The 15,302-nt window shown below is 47.8% G+C and overlaps 7 protein-coding genes across 7 annotated transcripts; all 7 read left to right on the plus strand.

Moving 5' to 3' along the window:
* Window positions 1-654: 654 nt before the first annotated feature.
* N7446_011900 (uncharacterized protein) lies at window positions 655-1,530 on the plus strand (the record flags this gene model as incomplete). The annotated part of the gene is made up of 1 exon (XM_058520642.1): window positions 655-1,530. The coding sequence occupies one exon, from the start codon at window positions 655-657 to the stop codon at window positions 1,528-1,530; it is 876 nt and encodes a 291-aa protein (XP_058366928.1).
* A 1,141-nt stretch (window positions 1,531-2,671) lies between these two features.
* Window positions 2,672-3,133, plus strand: N7446_011901 (uncharacterized protein; the record flags this gene model as incomplete). Its single annotated transcript, XM_058520643.1, has 1 exon — window positions 2,672-3,133. One exon carries the CDS (start codon window positions 2,672-2,674, stop codon window positions 3,131-3,133), a length of 462 nt encoding a protein of 153 aa, XP_058366929.1.
* Window positions 3,134-5,514: 2,381 nt separating this feature from the next.
* N7446_011902 (uncharacterized protein) lies at window positions 5,515-5,805 on the plus strand (the record flags this gene model as incomplete). Its single annotated transcript, XM_058520644.1, is given in 2 exon segments — window positions 5,515-5,636; window positions 5,655-5,805. The coding sequence occupies 2 exon segments, from the start codon at window positions 5,515-5,517 to the stop codon at window positions 5,803-5,805; spliced, it is 273 nt and encodes a 90-aa protein (XP_058366930.1).
* A 121-nt stretch (window positions 5,806-5,926) lies between these two features.
* On the plus strand, window positions 5,927-7,321 carry N7446_011903 (SET domain-containing protein; the record flags this gene model as incomplete). The annotated part of the gene is made up of 1 exon (XM_058520645.1): window positions 5,927-7,321. The coding sequence occupies one exon, from the start codon at window positions 5,927-5,929 to the stop codon at window positions 7,319-7,321; it is 1,395 nt and encodes a 464-aa protein (XP_058366931.1).
* A 2,900-nt stretch (window positions 7,322-10,221) lies between these two features.
* On the plus strand, window positions 10,222-10,545 carry N7446_011904 (uncharacterized protein; the record flags this gene model as incomplete). Its single annotated transcript, XM_058520646.1, has 1 exon — window positions 10,222-10,545. The coding sequence occupies one exon, from the start codon at window positions 10,222-10,224 to the stop codon at window positions 10,543-10,545; it is 324 nt and encodes a 107-aa protein (XP_058366932.1).
* A 402-nt stretch (window positions 10,546-10,947) lies between these two features.
* On the plus strand, window positions 10,948-11,323 carry N7446_011905 (uncharacterized protein; the record flags this gene model as incomplete). Its single annotated transcript, XM_058520647.1, has 3 exons — window positions 10,948-11,068; window positions 11,092-11,212; window positions 11,254-11,323. 3 exons carry the CDS (start codon window positions 10,948-10,950, stop codon window positions 11,321-11,323), a joined length of 312 nt encoding a protein of 103 aa, XP_058366933.1.
* A 2,354-nt stretch (window positions 11,324-13,677) lies between these two features.
* Window positions 13,678-14,784, plus strand: N7446_011906 (uncharacterized protein; the record flags this gene model as incomplete). The annotated part of the gene is made up of 6 exons (XM_058520648.1): window positions 13,678-13,734; window positions 13,779-13,819; window positions 13,869-13,894; window positions 13,963-14,149; window positions 14,209-14,601; window positions 14,700-14,784. The coding sequence occupies 6 exons, from the start codon at window positions 13,678-13,680 to the stop codon at window positions 14,782-14,784; spliced, it is 789 nt and encodes a 262-aa protein (XP_058366934.1).
* Between the last annotated feature and the right edge of the window lie 518 nt (window positions 14,785-15,302).

Consider the following 15,302-nt stretch of genomic DNA (forward strand, 5'->3'; position numbering starts at 1 on the left):
TAGTCTTCTTCCGCAATTCCTCTATCTTTTAATCGCCCTCGAAATTGGTGGCAGGATAGGGCGGATAGTGGTTCAGCCAATAGAAACTCGGACGAAAACCCCAGATGAGTCACGTGCCATCGCATCTACTGGCCAGGGTCTGTTGTGCTGGGGCACAAACAGGAGGCAGTTGTTGAGATAGGTAATTGTAGTGTTCTTGTTGAGGTTACTATCAAAAGTGGGAACCCCGTCTATTTAAATGTCCATCGCTAGTCCTGCCATAAGCTTTGACCACCGCAATACTCAACAGTTCGATTCGATTCGATTCGTGCGGAGCGGTACCTTGAATTAGAGATTTGTTCGCGAGAGTTCGAGGGTATAGAGTGTTGAATTTCAGCTCGTTCTTTTGCATTATTATAAATACCCTGGAAGCGATTACCCTAGAAAAGCAACTAACTATGAAGTATAGCATAATCAAAATATCCCTCCAGGCGATCTCTAGCGACACCCCGCACTTTTGATTGACGCTGCGTCACCTGATCTTCAAAACGACAGCTTTTCCGGAATTCCTCATTTTTACCACCCTCCTCGATATCCATACAGACAACGTGCCTTCTAGGCCTTGATGCCATCTGTACTCGTGCTATCTGGGTTAAAGTTGGCTATGCTTGCAAGATGTCGTCAGTTGTGAAATGTTCGGCCAAGGGATGCCACGTCTCCTCCGAATTGGGCGAATACGACTCGATGATGCTTAGGCTCGGCTTTTCCAACTGCTGCAAGCACCTCGAATTCGAATCGAACGAGGTCACGACGCGGATCGAATACAGTACTCAGCAGTTGAACGTGGACATGATTACAGTGGTTTTTTACGATATTGGTCTGAGCATGGATGGTCAGGTCGAACAATTGACCGCATTTTCTCTCACTGGCGAAATATTCTCCTCTTTCATAAAAACGACCCTCAGGGCAAACAAGAAGTCGGCTCAAAGGAAACTCCCGAATGACCTCTACAACGCGTTGTCAGAGGAACCCAAGGTTGCGATGGAGAGGTTCCACCAGTGGATCAAAATGATACACTCTATGAACACAAGGGGCAACTCAGACTTAAGGAATGTTGTACTCACAGCGCATTTCGGCTCCTGCCACTACCACATATATTTATTAAGAACAATGCTTGGCTGTGGCGTTGTACCCCCTGATTTCAGGCTCGCGGACTCCCTAGCGCTTTTTATGCTGATTAAGGGATCTGATGAGGACGCGGGCATTGCTTTGCTAGTGGCTAAATACGCCACCTGGATGCAATATGATCCAAATAATGCCGACAATGATGCGCGGGCGCTGAGAACTTTAATCATGACTGTATTCCCGGAAACAAAGGCGGCTTGCTACGCATTCAGTATCAGCTGCGAGGAATTTTTGGAGAGGACTAGATTGAACGAGCTGGAGTTTGGTCACTTGGGGTACACTCATTACCCGATGGGAGAGGGAGCAATTATTTGCGAGGAAAGTGGAAATTTACTTGGGTGGCGAGATAGAGCCAACGGAGTATAAGCGTCGAAAATCAGCTAACACATTAATTGCATTCCTTTCGCGAATTTGAGGGGAACGACTCCAGAGAAGCGGCACTGACCGACGCGAAACCAGTATAGTGTCAAATCAGTGAGTATTAAACCTTCTTCGACCTTTTCGAAGCGTATGTGCCGTAAGTTCTCGAAAGAAAGATGATGTAAAATTGAGAACAAACCCAATTTTGTCTGCCTCCATTCAGGCGTCGTTCAAAATCGGTATAGTTTGAGACCCGAAAGATGTTGAAATCGTCCCAAGGCCCTTGCTGTCTCGGTTTCAGCACCGGCGTTGTAAACCATGTCTCTGACGTGTTAAGATCCTTCACTTCGACATGCAAATCGGCAAGTATTTTGTCAAATCGAAGCACCTTAATGAACACATCCAAAAGTCAGCTAATATCGTGACGGCACTCGTATTATAACTTACTTCTCGAAAAACTTGTGTAGGTCAAGTATAATTATTCTCGCATCCTAGAATTTTAGACTGCAGGAGCATTCCAGTTGTAGCACAGAGAAAATGTCAGTATTGGGTAAGAATACCATGAGCAAATCCATGTTCGGCGGCTTGATTCTGTCGTTGCCTGTCCGGAGCCAGTGTTATGGCTATCCGGATATGCATAGCTTTCTGCTGTGTTATTCTAAAAGAACTTCGCGGAGTGCCTCCAACCGGTATCGTTCCTATTTCCTAAGAGCAAACGCAGGTTACTGTGTCGAACTGAAGGGGTAGTATTTTACCACTAAGGACAGGGTTATTCTGTCCAGTCCTACTCTCCGAATCTTACCCTTTTCTACCTATCGGCCATCTATAAAGCTCTGCCATTCCATTTGCAACACTGTACAAACAAGTCTTTCTTGATCCATCCAGTCTAACTTGTTCGTTTACTTTGCGTTTGCTGCTCGCTCTGCTTCGTGCCTCGCGTTCTCTGGTCGTCATTGGATTGAAGTCGCTCCGTTGCTTCGATTTCAACGTATCGTTATTATACTAAAAACTCAAGCCGAACCTCCAGCCTGCATCTTAGAATACGCCATTTTATAAGTCATTGGTAGCTCGCTTATACTACTCTAAAAGCAATACAAACACGAATCGTTGATTTGAGTATTCGTTGCCCGGAGTTTGAACTACAATCATGGAATCACTGCTCAAGGAGCAAGATGCGTTGCTGGAAGAAGTTGCAGTTGTTTTGCTCAAACTCAAGACCAAACTCGGTCTGCGCGGCACTACCTCTAGCAGTACGTGGGAATCTGTCAAACTCTTGATGCCTGACACCTGGAAATTGGTTCGGTTCTTTAAGAACCATTACACAACAACTCTCGATTTCAACAATTTAGAGTCCTGCGTGGAGCAGATTAAGAAGAAGATATCCAAGTATAAGGAAAATTTTGAGGATCTTTCCGAGCATGAGGTCAATTTCAACGCTCTATCTGATATGAATAAGCTCTGCGCAGGATTCGAGATAGCTCATATTCTATCTCAGCGGGATCTTCTTCTCTGGGAACACACACGGGTGATGATGTTATTCCCACGCTGTCTCCTCTTCTCGTTTGGCGGAGGGGGAAACCATCTTTCGTGGAGCTTTGTTTGTTGGTAAGACGTTCGAGACCGGCCTCCCTCTGATAATGAACTTGATGACGAGCAGCCTATTAAATCAGCGGACCGTCGCTGGGAAGGAATTGGGATGAATGTTACCTAGAGAGGACAGGCTACGCATGGTTTCTCAATAAGATCGACTGGGAGACCATGTTCTTCCACACTGCCCACCGCCCGTACATACAGCTCCACACCCCGAGCGTCCTTGGTCGATATATCAAACGATAGCATGCCCTGCGCAGTGCTAAGCAGCAGTCTTTAGAATTAGAAAGCTATTTGCTTGCGCTAGATACTGCACTTTATACCGCAGATCCTGTGCGGATCTACGCTCTCTTATCGTTGTTGGTGGGCTTCTGCCTGCGCGTTTCGAAAGGACATTTTCGAGAGCATTCAGTCTATTATCCTTCCGGCTAGTCGAGAAGCAGCGCTTGCCGGATCTATTCCTTTGCGGACCGGCCTTGGATAATCATATTGATCCGGCCTACCTACCGCTCTTTGTCACCCCAGGCCCCTCGCGCCGAAGTCCGTGTGGGATATCGGATATTGTGCACCGGTTCTGGGATCGGCAGCTAGACTCTGAGCTAGATTCAGAAAATAATGATTACGACGCTAACTCGGAGCTGAATGAACGTTATGGAGTACGAGAAAGTTGCCAGCATGCCCACCCCCTGATAATCGAGAACAAAATATACTAGACGCTATCTCACCGTTGTCTCAAGAGAATCGGCCAAATCCTTGGAAGCCGTCAACAGCAATCCTGGTGTGAAAACCTCCAACGCCGCCTCATTACCACACACTTGGTGCTTCCACATCCGAGCTTGGATTCTTTTGTTTCGAAGATACATGTTCGGAAGACGGGGAAATGTAAATACCGTTGGTGGTCTAGTCATCATCCCGCTGTGATGCAGGCCTTTCCATATACAGATGACGCTTTTCCCGCCCCTAGTTACAGCAGCGGTGGTTCTGGATCTCCCAGTAGATGGGTGGATAGCGTCAAAAGCAATCATGGACATTCGCATTGATCTACCTCGAATACGTTCGAACCTTTCTGCTTTCTCTTCAAGCTATCTGCGTGTGCTACCCTAGACCCTATACCCTAGTAGGAAAGCAACTCGGCACCCGGTACATTTCTTCCTCTCATAATTCGTCCATTCTGCTTGTTCCCGTCAACCGCGGCGCGTGTCAACAAGCCGCCCCATCCAAATCCTCTACACCCGACAGCAACGAGGTTGCCCAGATATAATAACATAGGAAGGTCACAATGAATGTTAAGAGGTATTCCATATGATATAAGTCAAGAATGATTAGTAGAAACTAATTCCATGACCATGCTGGAGCTGAGTCTTACTAGGAGTAAGGATAGGGTTTAATTCTTTGACCACATTTGACCATGGCTCGCAATACAAAAACGGTGGCCAGCTGCGAGTATAAAAACCACCATTACGCTTTATCCCTTCGTGGCTTTCGACCTCGAAAATTACGTATTTTCCACTAATTCATGCATATTTAGGAGGTTCATTTCCTATCTCCGGTTCTACATTCCACCAGACTGCTAGCTAATCAGGAGTGACACTTTGAGGCATCTCTTATTGATGGAAGTATTATCTTAGGAATGGGTACCGTATCTCCCACCCGATCGAATCGATCTAGTCAGAACTAAAACAGGGCCCTCGCAAATCAAGCCTCATGGAAAAGGCACGCGAGTATAGCCAGATGTGCGATGCAGATGTCTGTTTGGGCATACATCTCCGGAAAACAGGCCAAATCTACATACATCCTGTCGGTGGACGCTTCAGGACTTTGGGCTTTTTTTAGCTCGCAATTATAATCTCACCAATTTCTTCTCCGAGGGAAAGACGGCTAATTTTTGTAGGCTTCTCAATATCAAACCCCGAATTTAGTAACAGACCAGGACTTAGCGCTCGTTGAACGGGGGACATATGGGGGGGAATGTCACGCCCAAACCGATTAGTTGACAATCGGGCTACCCTCAGGGCCCCTTTTAATGGACACACCTACGTGAAACGCGTCTATTGCTGTGTCCATACCGATACTGTGCCGTTCAGCACCACTATGGTGATTTTACACAGTATGCTACAGTTTGTATAACAATAGTACATGTGGTCTTGGATACGTTTCGTCCCCTTCCTACGCCACATCACGCATGCGATAGATCCTGGTAGCAGTTGACCGCCATTTCATGATGGAGATGCAGGGCCTTTGATGTATGTGATGAAAGTGCCTGGCCGGGGTTCCGGTTGTGTTTGCTGTCTGATGTGTTTACAGGTGGTTCGGTATTGGGGTGTTGGGGTGTCTGATGCTCCGCATGTGAAGGGCTCATGTTATACACTCGGATCCATATTAATGGCAAATATCTACACGATGGAGGCTGAGAAGAACCTCTTTTTGCGGCGACGCGGCGAGGATAGCGGCCTGGGTAAAGGACTGACCCTCGCTGTGTTAAACGCCCCTCGACTACCCTTCGTCCCCTTTCGCATTGAGCGGTAAGTTCACCAGTACAGAAATAATGGCAACCGCACGAGGGTATCAGGCCAACGCGCGTATGACGTGTTAGCTGCAGGTGTGGCTTTGATTGGGTACCAATATGCGCGAATTGGGCACCAGCAAAGTTCATGCAGTGGGCCTCCAGAGAGGAATATGAAGGATGCATAGAACCTGTGGTAGATCCCTAGATCCTCAGAATACCAGTCCATTCAAAATTGCACTACAACGGTCACGTTCCTCCCATTCTCAAAAAAAAAAAAAAACTGTTCAAAGCGCGGGGAGTCTCGGCATGTCGACCAAAACCCCTGAAAAGCTATACACCATCAAAGACATCCCTTATAAGGGCTTGGGTTTCATAGCCGCTAGAAAGATTGAAAAAGGCGAGCGCATTCTTTCTGAAGCTCCCTTGATACGGGTACCAAGGTCCACAGTCTCCAAGACACAGGTGCAAGAATGGATATGCAGGGAGGTCGCCGCGCTGAGCCAAGACGAGCGGCAGTCGTTCTTTGCTCTACACAACGCGTTCAAGGACAAAGAAAACCGCGAGCTGGGCATTGTACACACAAATGCCCTGCCATTTGGATCTAATGCCTCTGCAGGCGGTGTCTTTGTTCAAGCGTCACGAATCAATCATGCTTGTTTGCAGAACAGCCAGAATACATGGAATGAAGATCTTCAGCAACTGACTATCCACGCTTTTCGTGACATTGAAGAAGGCGAAGAGATCACTATATGTTATCTCCATGATCGCACAAACTATTCCCAACGTCGTCGAGCTCTGCAGCAGCGCTTCCGATTCACCTGCTCCTGCCAGCTATGTTCCATGCCACCGCCCCAACGAGCTATCAGCGACGCAAAACTAGATGAAATACAGCGCCTGGACGAATTGATCGGCGACGGAGCACGTATGACTGTTTCACCCCTAGATTCTCTACGCGACATACGTAAGCTGCTCCAGCTATGCGAAGAGGAAGACCTTGAGGATGCGAGCGTGCCACGAGCATACTATGACGCCTTTCAGATTGCCATTTATAATGGAGACGAGGCGCGAGCAAGATTATTCGCTGATAGAGCCTATAAATCTCGGGTTATACTGGAAGGTAGCGATAGTCCCACAGTGCGCAAAATGAGTGACCTGGCCAGAGATCCCACCAACCATTCATCCCATGGCTCCTCTTCGCGGTGGCGAAGCTCGACCAACGATATCCCTTCTGGTCTGTCATCAAAAGATTTTGACGCCTGGCTTTGGAAGGAAAATAGTAAAATGCCAAGTCACAACCAGACAATGGGCGAGACGCCGTATGCCAATCTACGTAACGACGCGACGTTTCCTTCGTTTGATGCGCTCCCAGAGGAGAACAGCCTCGACCTAAGTTTTTTTGAGTCCGAAGACGGATATTCTTATCACCCCCGCAAGCATTGGTGCTTCCTTGCAGAGATTGTCAGTATTGAAATTTTCATGCGGCTTAGGCTCTACATTAAGGACAAAACAAAACAGAAAACCTCGGTGTCTTTTTACACTGACGACCGTGGCCATGAACTAAAACCTTCAGCCTTAAAAGAGGGATACACAGTTGCCATTCTTTACCCGGAGCAGCATGGATTCCTTGATATGACAGTAGGAATCCGGCATGAAAATCGCAGCTTGCTGAAGGTAAGCTTGCTTGCACTTTTACCCTTTTAACCCATTTACCCGCCTGCTAACTATATAAGGTCTTTCCCGTCGCGCTTGACGATCTATTCAAACTGAGCGATAAGATACGAAAGTATACCACAGGGGCGGATGGGGAGAGGATTTGCCAGGGTTGTGATCAAAAGGCAGCTCAGCTGAAAATGTGCGCCAGGTGCAGCTTTTTCTGGTATTGTGACAAGGCAGGCAGATCCTTTTGTGTCAACTGCAAATCTAGACTCTGCTGACTTCGCTTGTCGATCAGACCTGCCAGACTCTTGCCTGGAATGAGAAGGGCCACAGGGCGGATTGCAAGCTGCTCAAAGATCCGGATTTGCGAATGCTACTTCTTCTTGAAGAAGAAGGCTTTGATCAGTTTCACCACTTTTCGGCCCTATAGTGTTTATGGACATGTTCCGATCTTGTATTTGCAACAGTATAAGGGCCGACGGGCTCTCATGGCAGGGGCAGGCTCATTTGCCGCCTGCTGGCACCATCGGCTGGGGACTATGGCCGCTTTCCTCCGCCTTTTTTGGGCCTGTGAACCCTTACGATTCCTGGCAGACAATGCTAGTCACGAGACCACAGTGCTATTATGAAAACACATATCTAGACCTCGCCAAACGCGGGTTTGGGGCGGGTTGTCGCTTTCTCCTACCCGCCCACGGGTAACCCGCGCGGGTTTTGGCCTTCATGAACCCGCCCGTGGGTTCTTGGCGGGTACCCGTGGGTTACCCATATAACCCACCAAAATGCATAATAAGTGAACAAAAGTGTATTAGTCAGTATTGGTAATATTGGTAATTTAATTTTGTCACAACTTTATATGGGAGATACCGTCTCATGAAATGTCTCACCACCTCAATAATATATATATTATATATGTACAGGCAATTGTCCAGCCAGAGCGCGCTCTCCGAACACTCTTGCATCCCACCGTTGGCACTAAGAACATCCATCGACCCTTATTGATATCAAGCCTCTCGAGGACACTTTAAGCTATAATATCCAGAAAAATGATTGACCAGCCAGTGAAGAAGCATCCTCGCCATCGTTTTACTGTCGCACGAGTTTTGGGTACCCGTGGGTTTAGGGTACCCGCGGGTTGACGCGACCCACTATCTCATACAAAAAACCACCGCGACGCGTTGGGAAAAAAAATCACTCTGATCCCACGAAAATTCCAATTCTTGGAACTCCAACGAGCTTGAGCTATGAGCATCGAATCTCCAAAAGCCATGTCCTCGCGGTCAATTCATCGGTCTTTGAGCCCCTTGCTCTCCATTGAGCCATCATTGTCAAGGAGGTTGGATGGATGGTGGGAGGTGCCAAAATCACTCGTCCGTTGTCCGCGTGGTTTTGGTGGGGAGGCGGAGGGAACAGAGTTCATCTGAGTCTTCGCATCGTGGTTGCGTAAATAAAAAACCGTACGGTAAATTATCATGCAGGATGATGATGACGATGATGTCTCGATTGACTGACTGGCCTGGAGTGATGATTGTAAGTGTTATCGCCAAGACATAACCCAATGCAGAATTGATTGAGGTTACCATACCCAATACCACACCCTATCTCACCCCCAGACTGTCCGAGCTGGGTGCGGAGGAAGGATAGCATGGTCTTTCGTAGAGGCTCATCCTCCTGCAGCCTATGTCTTGGGCTGCTATCTGTCTCTAGATGGGGAACCTTTGATCGTGAGCCTTTAAACTGCAAAGGCATTATGCGATTTCCATCTCAGGCGCAGAGACGAAGGCAAGGCTTTTTTCTTTTTTCGCAAAAGAGCCATTCTCGCCTGCTCCTGTTAGAGAGGGAGAAGACTGCCCTTTTAAGTAGCCTTGCGTCACACGGAAAGATGTGAAGAACCGAGGTTTTGAATGAGGCTGTTCTGAACCGCGAACTTGAAAGTATTCTCGACCACAGGTTAGTAGGGAACTTGTGGTTCTCTTGAAGGCTGACTGGACATAGTTATTTGGCGGTTTGAAACTGCGATAACACGAGCCTCATAACAGTTTTCTGACATCATAGCTGGTTGCTAACCAACTAGTTAATTGGAAGGCAGGTGATTCATCAAATCCCGGAACGACCGCCTCTCAAGTATACAAAGGGAACATTGAAGATTCCTGTTGATATTACAGTATCTAGACATGCTCAATCTTCAGCGCCAGGCACTTTCATTAAGTCTCCAAAACAACACATTTATTGTTTTCTTGGCAGCAAGTAGAAAAAAACCGTGTTATACAATAAAATGTGATGATTGTATAGGCGACACACGGTTCAGAACATCCATCTTTAGAAGTTAAGAATTGGGGAAATGCAAATCCCAAGAGTGCTGCGGACAATACCCAACCGCGACCAGTTGCAACTTTGTCTCTGTATACAGGTCTTCGTTTTACTTTACTAATCTTCATGATGATATGCTTTACCACCTTGTTGATTGTTGGTCAACGCTTTGGATATCTCCCTGGTCGAAATCTGCTGCTGAGCTTTTGCTTCAACTTGTAGAATGTCTATACCACTCGATAGTGAACCCAAGTTGCTCTGGTTCTCCCAAAGAAAGCATATGAAGAAGTCCGCACTTCTCCAGGTTCTGACAGAATGATTTTTTCGGAGAGAAATCCACTGCAGAGTCGTGTTGTCCGATGCCACCGCTACAGCCATCCGGCACTCCATCACTAGCTTCTTCAGGCTTGCTTGCCTCTCTGGTGCGACAGAGCACGAAAACCCACCAAGATCTGAAACTTTTCAATAACCCGCGAATAACGCGGCCTATGACTGTACGTCATTGCGGGGTGGAAATATTTTCTATTTTTTCGGCTTCGGTGTCTCTCCAGTTGTTTCTTCCAGGGAGGAGCGTCTCTGCGTATGCAGCCAATTCCGCAATCGTGGCATATTTGTTGTGCCAAAATTCGATGATGATGTCGCCAATTAACAGATCATTTCAAGACAGTGAGAAGCAGTCGCCGGGCAGCCCAACAGAGAAAGTTACAAAATTCTGTCCAGTGTTGGATCCGGACCCAGTGTTGGACCAGCCGTCGGTCGTCATCTCCAACTGCCGTTCCCAAGCGCGAGGAACGAAGAACACTGTCTCAACAACACGAATGGCCTCTTCGAACAGGAAGCGAGACCGGGATGAGTATATATCTGATGACAGAAGCGATGACCCTGATGGCCTCGACGATGCGGACTACGTGGGCGAAAACGGTGAAGACGCACATGGAAACAGCGTTCCTTTCCATTGACTGAAAAGAGCAAGGCGACCTGCAGTGCAGCTTAAGCCTAGACCTCCCCGGCAGAACACGAAACGCCTCTCGGTCGCGAGGCAGTTCAATCCAAAGTGGCCGCAGATCAGCTTCGCCAACAAGCTTGCACGATATCGAAACCATTCCTATCCGAGGTTTCCTTACGCGACAGATACTTTTGTCAATGGTCAGATATTCAGTTACCTTTGAAGAGCAGGCAGAGCATTCCTGCACTCAGAGATCGGGCAGAGCTACTTCACATTATGAAAACAAAATTGGCAGCCAGCATTCCAAGCAACCCCCTCAGAAAGGGTCCCGCGCTGGGAAAACGAACGGGCCAACCAGATTCCTGTCTAAGGACGACCAGCTTTCAATTGAATTGAAGGAAGAGCGGAGCCTGCCATGAAAGCGAATCGCAGAGTATTTTCCTGGAAGGTCGGAAGGCTCCCTCCAGGTGCGCTATTGCACACGCTTCAAGGGCTGCAAGGCTGGAAATTTTGGGCATTCTGGGCGGAGTTTCAACGTGAGGAGCGAATCTTCATATAGAGGCGCACCTTGCGAGGCAGTTCAAGCCGCAGGTAGCAAGAGCAAAGACACCGAAGAAGGTGTGTCAAGACCGCGATACGGTCCACCTCGGCGCAGGCAAACGGTGGACCTCTATTCCCCGGTTTGAGTTGGCAATAGTTCTTAGTCTTTGTCGAATATCAGTCAAATGGATCGCCAAAAACAAGACCGTCCCGCTGTGTCCAGCGCCCGTAGTGCGTTGGGCAACAGTTGAACCTTACCAGGTTTCACAGTTTCAAAGAGCGGCAATAGTCTCTCTGCAGAGTTGCTAAGCCGCTCTGGCACTGAAACACAGTTTTAATCTCACTTTTTGCTACTGGTGACACTGTTTTCGACTGTAATGTGAGTGCCCTGAAACGAACGAAGTGAGAGAAAGGGTTGTTGAACACGCTGACAATGTGGTGCGTGAGGCGTGGAAAGAAGAAGTTAATAGGTTGTTCTGCCACGCACTTCTCTGATTTGTTCCCGTCCGCTACTCCACACCCCTGCTGGTGCCACCTGTATTTCCTTCCTCTGGCCTGTCTTTGGCTTAGGGTTGTAGGGTGATATCTCTGTCATCTAATATTCAACCCCCAAGGTGTCCTGCTTGTCGCCTGTCTAGTTCACAGCCCCATATTGACACCGAACCGCCCGATGTGAGTCCAGAAATAACGACCCGCGGCGTGGACGGCGATACGGTCCAGAAGATCCACTGTGGCTTCGCGGACAACTTGGTCTGGATGAAACAGGCCCATGCTCACGTAGAACAGACCAGCTTGGTTCTCTGGAGCGACGCATAGGAGCTGGCAGATACCCGCGTAGTCTTTGACGGAGTGCGACAGGGCTAAGTAAACAGATGCTGCTTCGGAGTGGGAGAGATTTAGGGCTCGAAGTCGGTCGTGATGGTGGTGGATATCTGGTCGTTGGATTAGGCGAGCGGGATAGTACATGGCGGCAATGTCTTGGATGTAGGAGTAGTAGGAGCGGGTGTTGCGCCAGCCTTCGATTCGGGATACCGATGCTGAGAGCTCGCGCTGTTTTGCGTTCTCGTCGACCCAGAACATGCTGTCAGCTATTTCCTGACCCATAATCGGTTGCCGGCGCGTCCCACTCCCGATGATGTTCGGAAAATGATCAGGATTCACAATTCAATGACAGCAATCGTAGATTAACATGGATGGACAGGTTGAAGATTGCCATGTTCTCTTCATATGAATATCAGGTCTGATTTTGGCTTGCAAAGTTGGAGTTCAACCAGGATTGGGCTTGCGCTATTTATGCGTTTGATTTTGCTTGGTCGAACTCTTTTCAGTTATCTGCAAATAGACGAATCAATAGGTCCCGCCTTACCGCGTCCGTGCAGTAGATCCTGTCACTCACTGCGTAGTACCCCAGGAAGAATGAGGAGCTTCGGGCAAATCCGCCGTTCAAGGACGAGGGGTTTTAAGCTAAAAGGTAAATGAAAATTGGGATTGCTGTGAAGAACCTGATAGTCTTCACGGAAAGAATTTTTTCTGGGAGTATGCCTCTTTTTGTATGCACCACCAAGAGTGGAGTTAAAACTCGTATATAGCAACGAGAAGCACCCGGGAAGGAGCTTTGTATGGTACCGAACCACCGATTGAATTTGGTGGTTCGGGGTAAATACTGTGTGTCCATTGGTCGGACACCCCTGTTGGCGGTTCAGAATTGTGACATTTGAAGGGCCTGTGCAGCCGCGATTCCTCTTTGTACCAAACCATACGATCTCCTTCCAGGAGTTTCCATCGCGTTAAGATCCGAGGAGCGTACAGTAACATCCCCAAGGACGGAAGCAATGTTTCTGGTTTCTTACAATTAGCTGCATCGAAAGGCCAGAGCGAGGGCTGAACAAGAATGTACTGTACAGTAAAATGGGACTCCAACATAAAGGACGTACACATGGAATCATCTGCCCACAAGTTACAACCAGGCTAGTATTCCACTGACTTTACACTGTATTTCTAGAGTATCGGTCGAGCGCCCTTTCAGCGGTTTAAAACAGCGACTCCGAAAAAAGCAATTTCGAACTGCCACTTCCTCATGCCACCAAACCTTACTTAAAAGAACAGAATCCTCGTCTGTTGATACTTCACCCTCATGCTTTCAAATGAGATTCAGAAAATGAACCCCATCTTCAACAGTGCTCTAGAGCTGAGTCTTAGGGGCCGAGCCATACACTCATGACAACTGGCAGTCGTGCGTGCTTTCTTTATCCACTGATCATTATCATTATGTCAACTAAATATTGTTCGTGGCGAATAGAGAGACAACATCCATTGCATCGGCCCTGTATAAGGGGTTCATGGAAAATGGGAGACGGTGACTACCCTGGCCACCAAGAATTCCTGTAGGACTGATAGCTTTCTCAGGTATCAGACACTGAAAAATACCGATTCTTTGTTCGTCGCCACTTGAAGTCCGCTATAGTATGTAACTCACATTTGTGCAGTGTTCCTTCAGATGAGCAGCAATTTGAGGCCTACGAAGCGGGGTATTTTCGGAGTCCTTTATTCGCAGGGGTTGGACGATTTTGTTAACACTCGAGAAAGTCACATCACCGCTGTACTTATGGAGTCTGACCGGCCGAATCCGTTATTCAGGGCCCCCGTCGGCCCTGACCCACAAGTATGTTAACTAACTAGATACTGAACGATACTGACATCTCTAAGCATATTCTCGACGTTGGAACTGGAAAGGGCTCGTGGGCAATGTAAGTGAAGATTCTCCCTTGGTGGAGAGACGTACTAACATCCGTTCAGTGATGTCGCCGACATGTTTCCAAGTGGTACGAACCCCAGACTCGCACTATCGATAGTGTCTTTTTATTGGATGGATTCAAGCTAAAATATGCAGCAACCGTCCGCGGCGTTGGTCTTTTCCCACCCCCCGTGTCTTGGGTCCCTCCAAACTGCATTCTTGAGATTGATGACGTGTTGCAAGAGTGGACCTGGCAACAGCCGTTTGATTTGATTCATATACGGATCCTTGATGCTGCTTTTACTCATGAGGAGCAAGAGCGGTTATATCGACAGTGTTACGAGTATGTTCATGCGTCAAGAAAACTGAATGAAACAGACGAGGTCAACTAAATCTTTGCAGAAGCATCCACCCGGGCGGATGGGTAGAACAACTCGAAATGTCTCCAAATTTCCTGTCTGACGATGGAAGTCTTCCTCCGGATAGTCTTGCTGCCAATTTGGGCAAAATTTGTGTCCGCGCTGCCGCGAAGTCTGGCCGACCCATGGATCTATACTACCGATGCACAGAGCTGATAGAAAAAGCCGGGTTTACAGACATTCATGTCCATGAATGCAAGTGGCCACTTGGTCCTTGGGCGCGGGACAAGCAGCTCAAGGAGGTTGGAACTGTGAATTTTGCGCAATGGGCAGCAGGCATGGAGGGATATGCTATGCATCTTCTTACGAAATATGGAGAACCGAAGCCATGGTCGAAGGAAGAGGTTATGGTCTACGTTGCGAAAGTCAAGAATGAGTTAGCTGACCTTCGCCATCATGTCTACCATAAAGCGCAAGTCTTCGTCTTCATTACATTCCTGTGGAAGCTAGGGCGATATGCTAACAATGTTATAGGAAACGAGTGTGGGCTCGGAAACCCCTCTCCAACTCCAAAGAGAGCCCCACGACTACAGCTATCAAAAAAGAAAACAAGGATTAGCGAGGACAGTAAGAGACGCCAAATATGACAATATTCGCTGGGCGGAGGTCCACTCATTTCACCTTTCTCCTGTGTTACGCGATGTGGGTCGGTGTCCTTTGGGTATCGTGCATGCCTCATGTCTATATCTGACAATCTCAACACTTTAGCCCCACAATGGAGGTCAGTCTTGTTCTGTAAATTCTACATTGGCCTGACTGTTCATAGACACACACCTCTTCTCTTGCAGGTTGCTGAAAAACACAGATGGTTAACTACCAGAATTTCTTTCCTTCGTGTCTCTTTGCTTTCCATCACCCCACCCTCCTTTTACCACCTAGTTTCCAGAGAGGGATAATGGTGGTTTGTAGTTCTAGGTGGAAGAAGAGTAAAGTATTAGCGGCGCATCAGGATGCTTTGGAAGGTTCATCCCAAGAGGCCTCTTAAATCGCTTCAGCAAGGCTGTACCGACTAGTCAAACTTTAGTCGTACCTGGAAGTCTTTTCGGCGGACAATACGGTCCTGAACCCTCGGTATTA

The sequence above is a fragment of the Penicillium canescens genome (assembly GCF_028828765.1).
Source record: "Penicillium canescens strain IBT 15451 chromosome Unknown utg000009l_segment0_segment0, whole genome shotgun sequence".
NCBI classification, from domain to species: Eukaryota; Fungi; Ascomycota; class Eurotiomycetes; order Eurotiales; family Aspergillaceae; genus Penicillium; species Penicillium canescens.